The sequence below is a fragment of the Rhagoletis zephyria genome, unplaced genomic scaffold, assembly GCF_001687245.7.
Source record: "Rhagoletis zephyria isolate East Lansing unplaced genomic scaffold, Rhagoletis_zephyria_1.1 Rzeph_scaffold_03703, whole genome shotgun sequence".
Lineage (NCBI taxonomy): Eukaryota > Metazoa > Arthropoda > Insecta > Diptera > Tephritidae > Rhagoletis > Rhagoletis zephyria.
Window position 1 is genome coordinate 39,809 of NW_016160786.1, and position 8,537 is coordinate 48,345.

At 33.7% G+C, this 8,537-nt stretch overlaps 1 protein-coding gene across 3 annotated transcripts in view; it reads right to left on the reverse strand.

Moving 5' to 3' along the window:
* The window catches only part of qm (geranylgeranyl pyrophosphate synthase quemao), a 12,595-nt gene extending 4,064 nt beyond the window's left edge, over positions 1 to 8,531 (reverse strand). For all 3 annotated transcript variants that reach the window (XR_001848521.1, XR_001848520.1, XM_017624602.1), the window contains exons 1-2: positions 8,342 to 8,531; positions 8,048 to 8,202 (exon numbers count right to left, since the gene is read on the reverse strand). Coding sequence is in view for 1 of the 3 variants with exons in the window: in XM_017624602.1 (XP_017480091.1) it covers positions 8,048 to 8,202; positions 8,342 to 8,425 (239 nt within the window). In the remaining 2 variants the exon portion in view is untranslated. The remainder of the gene's footprint in view (positions 1 to 8,047; positions 8,203 to 8,341) is intronic.
* Positions 8,532 to 8,537: the final 6 nt, after the last annotated feature.

The window sequence follows — 8,537 nt, forward strand, 5'->3', positions numbered from 1 at the left end:
ATTTAATGTTCGGCTCCGCCCGAACTTAGCCTTTCTTACTTGTTTTTTGTTTCAAACTGTTTCAAATCAGAAATTTTAGAAAAATTTTAGGTAAGCGATTTTATAAGTATAGCCCATTAAATTACAGGAGGATAAAGTGCGAGCATTCAAGTGACTAAAAGTAACGCCGATTTTTTTATATTTTTTTTTTGCTGGAGGTGTCACGCATTTTTTCCATACAAACTATGTTCGGCAATTTGTTTATATGGAAGAAAATGCACAGCATAGTTTGAAAAATTCCCAAAAATCAACGGTAGTTTGTAATTGCATGAAACTTCATTCTACCCTACTTTAATTTAATGGGCTATAAAACTGCGTACCTAAAATTTTTCTAAAAATGCTGAGTAAAACGTTTGAAATTTTGGCAATTTTTTTTTTGCATTTTTATAATTTCTGTACAAATTTTGAAATGTGCATTTAAATGAAGTTAATTATATATAAATGAGGTAGACTTTTATACAAAAATTTAATAATTAAATAAATAAAAGAAATGTAGACTAAACCGGTTGAAATAAGGCGTTTCTTTTATTTCTGTCACTAAATAGTATTATGAACTTCTTTCAGCCACACAATACATATGTTGACTTAAATAAGTTTTTTTTTGCATCGAGCTTTTTTCGACATGCCTTAAGTTCCTTTATAAGATAAGTACACGCTAAAGTATTGTTAAATGCGTATAAATTTAATTACTGTCTTTTGTTTTGTTATCAATGGAATATTTTTCAACTTAAATAATAAAGTAGGTTTCAAACCCATTTATTTAATATTTATTATATGGTAGGACAGCTTCTCAGACTATATTGATGCAATTTTTTCATGTCAAGTTGTTGGAAAATCCCGGGATCGCAAAAATCGAAAAAATAACATCTCTACTATGTACATACATACGTATGTATTTATTTGGGTTATTGTATCATTTTTGGAATTCGTGCTAAAGTACCTAAAAATTTATTTTTTCCCAAATTTACTCCCACAGCTCGAAAAGTTTTCTCGGGTTTTATCATCAGTTAAAGCAAAGGGAAAGTAAATTAAAAGAAAACTCACTGAATATTTAAACTTCAATGGATTTTTTATTTTGCAAATAAAGTTTGGCCTATGCCACTGTATGCTATAAATTGCATCATTTCTTTCAAAATTTTCTTTTTGTTGAAGAAATGTATCTAGATGCTGTAGGAATAGGGCTTTTGTGAAAATGCAACGCAAATTTCTGAACTCCTACTCCTCGAAGACGGGACAAATATTCAAGGAGAAATGAGGATGTATCCAAACAACCCTTACCTTAGAAACATTATTCCGGGCCGAAGCTAGGACATTTTAGAAGTTTAAAATTTTGAGATTAAACATTGATTGCAGAGTATCGGCTTAAATTACATATCGCTACCAAAAGGTGAAAGGGTGCCAAGTCTAATTTTTTTTTTTTCAAAATTAAGTTTTTGATGCAGAAAGGCAGGTAATACGCAACTACATAGATTTTTCATCTTACCTGTTCAAAATGAGCTTGGCACCTTTTCAGTGCCTTAGGTTACGATATATTGTTTTGGGATAATTATATTTAAGGGCTCACTTTCGAGTACATTTTTTTATTTTATTTTAAAAGCGTGCATATTAAATTGACAAGACACTGTATATAAGTAAGTGGTATAAACGTAGTATACTTATGCGCATTTCTACTCACTTTACACTTGGCTAGCGCACAATGGATGAGTCAGTCACACAGTCTAGTAAGTAGATATGTATGTAGAAGCTTGGCAAAGATTTTCAACAATGGAGCAAACAAAAGCGTGAGACAACAACACAAGAAAAAGGCTGACTTAAAAGCTATGCAATTGAATTGTCACCAATGAATAGGGATTTTTTTTCTCGTTTACAGTGGCTGCCACTACTGCACGTGCAAACATACATACATTGATACAGATGTGTGTAATCATAAATGCCAATTGATGAATATTTCTGTGAAATTAAACGTGAAGGAGGAGAATGCGTTCTTTTGCATACATACATACATATGTACATAGGCACACATATGCATAAAAGCAATAAAAAATAAATGTAAAAACATTGCACAATGCAAATTTAAATGCGCACAATTAAAATCTTGGAATTGTAGCATAAAATTGCCTAGGCAAATGCTGTAAAAGCAAATGCTGAGTGTGAAGGTCGTTTAAGTGTGTGATGGGAAAAATAGCTTTTGGAATTCTATGAAAAGTAATATCTAAGTAGCCAGTATGATGATAAATCTTGAAATGACTAAAAATATTTAAATTCCCCAGTGAAAGTAAATAGTCGCTAAAAAAAGTATCATTCGTTATCAGCAAAGCTGCAGGTATCGAGTATGCACAAAATACATACATACATATCGCATGTTTAATAATATAGAAAAGTAACTCAAAATTTACGTTCTTGTAGATTTCACCATACAATTATTAAGCTTGATAAAGATAATATGTTCAGCCTAATGCTGGATTTCCACTAGGCATTAAATGGTAAAAATTACAAATGACAAAGTCGGGCATTAAAAATTAATCGTGTCATTACCATTAAAATAATAGTAATTAAGTTAATTTCCACATGGCATTTTTTTAAATGGCATAATTTTTTTTTCATTTCCATGCCTAGTGTAAATTCGGCATAACAGTTGACTAAACTTCCCAAGAATGGCGAAGATATGAGTCTTTCCATCTGTTTTTTTGTATACAAACTGTATGAATTGTCGTAAGCGCCATTTCGACAATTTTTAGTTATAGATGGGCCATTCCATTGTGACTGGTGGAACATTTTACTCTGGGATATGATCATTTGTTGATTATAACTATGTCGTCAGAACCTATACAACATCGGAGGATAACTTTTACTGTAGAGCGATAACTAATGTATAAAATTGTTTTAACTACAAGTAATTTTTAAGCAAAAAACAAAACCGACTTCCATGCTCGTATAAAATATATATATATATATTTCATGATCCAATCATCGGATCTAAACCAGATTAGTATGGAACCATCTCTGAGACACTACCTTTTTCGAAATCGTTTGACGTGGTCCAAAGTTATGCGGTGTATACATTAAAACAAAAAAATAAAATAAAAATATTCCGACGAACTGATAACCTCCTCCTTTTTTGGAAGTCGGTTAAAAATACCAAACGATTTCCTAGTTTTATGTAACTATCATTTGAATGAATGTGACAAATATAGTATCCGATAAAATTTTACTAAAGAAAATCCTTCATAAACTCAAAAATTAACAATAATCAATAAAAATAAAACAATTTAAGAACTTCGTGAACTAGTAACATTTTCCGAGAGTTTAGAGGAAATCGTCGTGGTAGGTCCTAGCTTCCTCATACTTGCACTTCATTATATTAAAATTGAATGGACTAAAAAACTGCAAACTCAACATTTTTCCAGAGAGCGTAAATAAAAAGTGCAATATTTGAATGAATTTTTGCAGAATTTTCTTCAATTTTGCACAAGGTTTGGAACTCTGATTTTTGGGGTTTTTGTTGTAGAATTAACCATATTTTTATAAAAAATTGCCGAAAACTAAAATATTTAAAAAATATTTGCCCGTATTGTAAAAAATTGGCTGTACCTAAACTTTATTGACTGACTGTATGTATGAATTTTCCTGCATTAAAATTGTCATGATTCTCTTTCTGCGATTAACGCTATTTGAACTAACTCATACACCTACAAGTACTTTGTGTATGCCGCACACGCGCCCAAACGCTGGAGACACGTCCTAATGAGACTCAAACCAGAACTTAAGAAAAAAAAAGAAATTTTCACTGATAACCGATAGCTATACATACATGCATACATACATATGTATGTTGTATGTATTCCATAGTCCATTCTATTATTACTCATATTATTTATGTATAAACAAGCAAACGCCGAAAAATTCTAATAAATGTATGCACATACACACACACACACAAATGTATGTATGTACATATGTAAAATTGTTATAATAAAGAAGGCAGCAAATCAATAAAATAATTTACAAAGGGCTGCGGGCTATGCAGTAGTCGAGACAGCGATGGCATTTTAATCAGTCGCCTGGCAGTGAATTAAAATTGAAATGCGTGTGTGTGAAGACCTTAGCGTACAATTGAAGCAGGCGCGTATTACATTTCAATGCAATATGTGGTAAAGTAAGAGTTGTCATGGGCACATTCTAACTCCCCACAAATCAAAAAAGGCAATTTCTAGCAAACCCTGTAGGAAAGAGAGTTACTTGTGAAGAGCTGGGAGAGTGCACCAGTAGAATAAAATACTGTCCAATAATTAGTTTAAAGAACAAATATTTACAGGAATTTAATCTGTTGATTCGGCAGGTCGAATTATTGACTTTTGTTCGATGGAGCTGCACAGAAGCTACCACAATTGTAAAATTTCACCTCTCTAGACATTTTCGTGAGTTCAAAACGAGAGAATAGTCGAATTAAGGCAACGACGTTTACCAATTTGGAAAAACACATCAAGTTGTTCGCTTGTTTAAAATATTATATGTATAGTTGTGTGAAAAATAATAGAGGAACGACAATTTCACCACTTTCGGCTTTTTTTTTATTCATGTTTATATTTAAAAAAAATACAGCTCATTATCTAACAAAAACCATATAAGTCCAAATTTCAAACATTGTAGAAAATTTAAAAAAAAAAATTAATCTGCGAAATTTTAAAACAAGCTTTTTACTAAGAATTTAAAAATAAATTTTTAGTATGCAGTTCTTTAGTTGATTAAGTGCAAGTTTCAAGTGGCTAAGAAATTGCGTTGAATTTCGAAATTTTTTTTTTACTGACGGTTTAATGCATTTTCTTCCATACAAAGTATGTTAGACAATTTTGTTTTTGTATGGAAGAAAATAATAGCACCATCCGTAAAATAAAATTATCAAAAGTCAACGTGAACTCTTAACCACTTGAAACTTGCACTTTCTTAAGCTGGAATTTAATGGCTATAAAACTGCATACTTAACATTTTTCCACAAATTTCGAAATAAAAAATTTGTTTTTGTAAAATTTTGTTGAATTTTTCTAATTCTTCTATAAAGTTTGAAATTTGGACTTATATGGTATTGGTTAGATAACGAGCTGTATTTTTCTAACAAAATAATAAACATTAAACAAACATAAAAATAGCTAAACTAGTAAAAACGTCGTGTCCCTATTATTTTTCACATGACTGTATATACTTTGACTACCTCTCGAGTGGAAATCTCAAATAGCTCTACTGACTTTCTACCACCAAAGTTAAGTCACACTACGATTCTTTATAAATTTTTCTTTCAGGGCAGGCAATACCATTAAATACGTTAACTTTGCATATGCCCTGCCTGCCAATCATCAGTTGGAGTGGGTGAAGCAAGTGTGTTTTCCATTATTAAACGACATTTTTTTGTTTCGCAGCTGGTGTGATTGTTTTTGAAGCAACCACATGTTGAAGCCACATACGCACATGCCTTCATACATACATATTCGAGTTCATTCAGCATATGGCAGCATTTACATTCTATTACATTTTATTGCTACAATTATTGGCACACTATCGCTGTAAAGCACATACTTCAATCAATTGCATATGCATATGCAACAATGTACAATTATCACTTACAGCTTCCGCAACTTTGTATTCAAATTTTTACAAAAGAACATAAATACTTTTACACTTACACTAGGATGCCTCATCCAAAAAGTCAGTATTATCTAAATATGTTTGAACTATATACATATGTATGTATGTATGTAGATAGATAGATGTAATGAAGTATTTACACTTCGGATTTGGGTCAAAACTCATCACTATACCTTATTTTGGTCTAAAGTCCCAATAGAAACCATTCGTGTCAGGGGCGGCAGTGAGTGAATATGCGTAGCCTCTTCGAAATGGATTTGCCTCTTTCTACGATCGCCTCGCATTCTAGACGAAACTGCAGTGCGGTTTCTCCCAGAAAATTCATTTCCTATTTATGATGTTCACCTGTATGTAGGTGCCTGTTATATGCCTTAAACTTATATGTGGAAGAGTGATAAGGTTCCTAATTCTCTGAAGTTGTACATATGTAACTTTTAAGCAGCCGCTTCTCCACTACTAGCTTTTCCTTTATAACATGTGATGCTATAGTGAGAGAGGATACCGGTTGTTGCTGTTCCCCCAACAGTTTTGTTGTTGCTGAAGTGGCAGTCCTTGCCCAGACATATGTACATCTGGGCAGTTCTGGTTACGAAGACCCGACTGTCGCGGGAATGAAGGTTTCTGATCCTACTGGCTGGGTAGCTGCTGCTTCCCTTTGCCAGTCTCTGAGCCAGTTCATTGCCATATTTGCCTTTATGGCGCGGAACTCAGGGTCTGGGATCGAGGCCAGTTTCCCACTAACATCAAAAAACAAAAGAAACTAAAAAGCCTTTTCTAATAGCGGTAGCTCCTCTGCAGGCAATGGCAAACCTCCAAGTGTAGTTCTGCTATGAAAAACAGCTTCTAATGCAAATACAATCGCCGTTCGGAGTCGGCGTAAAACTGTTGTTGTTAAAATTGGTTTGGTTTTAATTTACTGTAATTGTCCAGCAGTATATTATTTTCGACACCTTTCAAAGATAAGCAAAAAATTTACGATCATATGCGAATTTGTAAAAAAAAAATGTTTATACATACTCCTACAAATTTGCATATCGCCGGCTGAGTGGAAGATCGACCCATCTCGGGAGCCGGTTCGAAAACGCCCTATCTCAGAAAACTTTTCAAGAACGCCCTAGTTCAGAATTTGATTGAAAAACACCCTACCATAGAATTCGGTTGAAGAAGCCCTATCTCATAATTCGGTTCAAAAACGCTCTATCTCAGCTGAAAATGTATTGAAAATGTGCTGAGATAAGGCATTTTTGAATCGGCAGCTGAGATAGGCTGTTTTTGAACTGAATTCTAAAATTGGGCGTTCTTCAATAAAATAAAAATCTGAGATAGGGCGCTCTTGAAAATTTTTCTGAGATAGAGCATTTTCGAACTGGCTGCCGCGATACATGGGTCGATCTTCTACTCAGCCGTCGATATATACTCATACACATATATAAACAGATAGGTGTTTTTTGCCGTCGCAAGACATAACGCCCTGAGTCGCCTCAAAATTAATTGAATAGGGAATTTTACAGAACACTTCTTCCTACAAGCGCTTGATGATAAATTTACATATGTACATACATATGTATGGAGATACAAATATCCAAATAAATTGATTCGTTTTCAGTTCGCGAGAACTATTAAAGGCAATTTAAGCTTCCTTTTGCGAATCTCATTGTGTCATAGGTGCCTTTGTATATAAAAGTTTTAACTGAAAAAACTCTATGTGCTTTGAATCTGAAATTTGCGGCTGCTTAATACAACCAAATGAGCACAATGGCTTGGTATGTACATACATACATACATACTGTATATATGAGTATGTAAATATTTCGCAATAATTTCTAGCGCTACATATATACATATATAAACAGAAACATAATGGAAAAATAATATAAACAATCGTGATATAAACAAACTCGAAGGAGGTGAGTGTGAATTGATATTAACCGTGCCACCAACCTCAATACAATGAAGCAAAGCAAGAACAAAACAAAAAGAGCAACTAAAAATAAAAATAATAAAACAAGAAATCATTATTTGCGCACAAATTAAATATACGGACATTCACACAAGAGTATAAATGGCGCCGCTAAACGCACATATTTATATGCACATATAGAAATCATTCGAACTTGAAACGTAAACATGACATTGTATATTTCGGTGGATTATGATGCAGTAGCCGCCTAGCCAGCTGGAGGGAGGGAGGCAGGGCAGGCAGACGTTTCACACTTAACACATTCGATATATGTCCTTATGTACAAGCATTCATACATACGTACATATATAGCTATCACTCAGTTAGTAGTAGTGCATTGGGTGCTTTTGATGGCATTCCATGGCATGCTTTAAATAACCAAAATATGTATAAATGAACGATACTTACAATAAGCTGGAATTGTGCAGCATTTGCACAATTTCGCCAATCTGGTGTAATTTTTCCGCCGGAATATTAAGCCAATGATTGAATGCCAAGGCCAGTTCTGAACGGAATTGTTTGCCTGGTATTTGTTGTATGTAAGCGAATGGCTGCAGCAGTATCTGCAACAAAGAATCAAGAAAAAGACTACACGTAAGCTTAGGCGATTATGGTTCACGCATACGCACAAATTTCGGATGAAAAATACCGAAAATTTGTGTGTTAAAGGTCAAAGGTAATGAATGAAAGTTGTATTATCACCTCATCTTGTTCTTTTTGCGTCGACGGATCACGCGTTTTTGCGAGTATTGTACACAATTCTTCCATGTTAGCGTTGCCTGGCATTCAGACGGGACTGTGGATATATTTAATTAATTCACAAACAAACGTACTTTGCTGGCGCTAGACACTTTATTTCCACACGACTGATCGACTTGTCTGCTTGGAGCAGATTGCA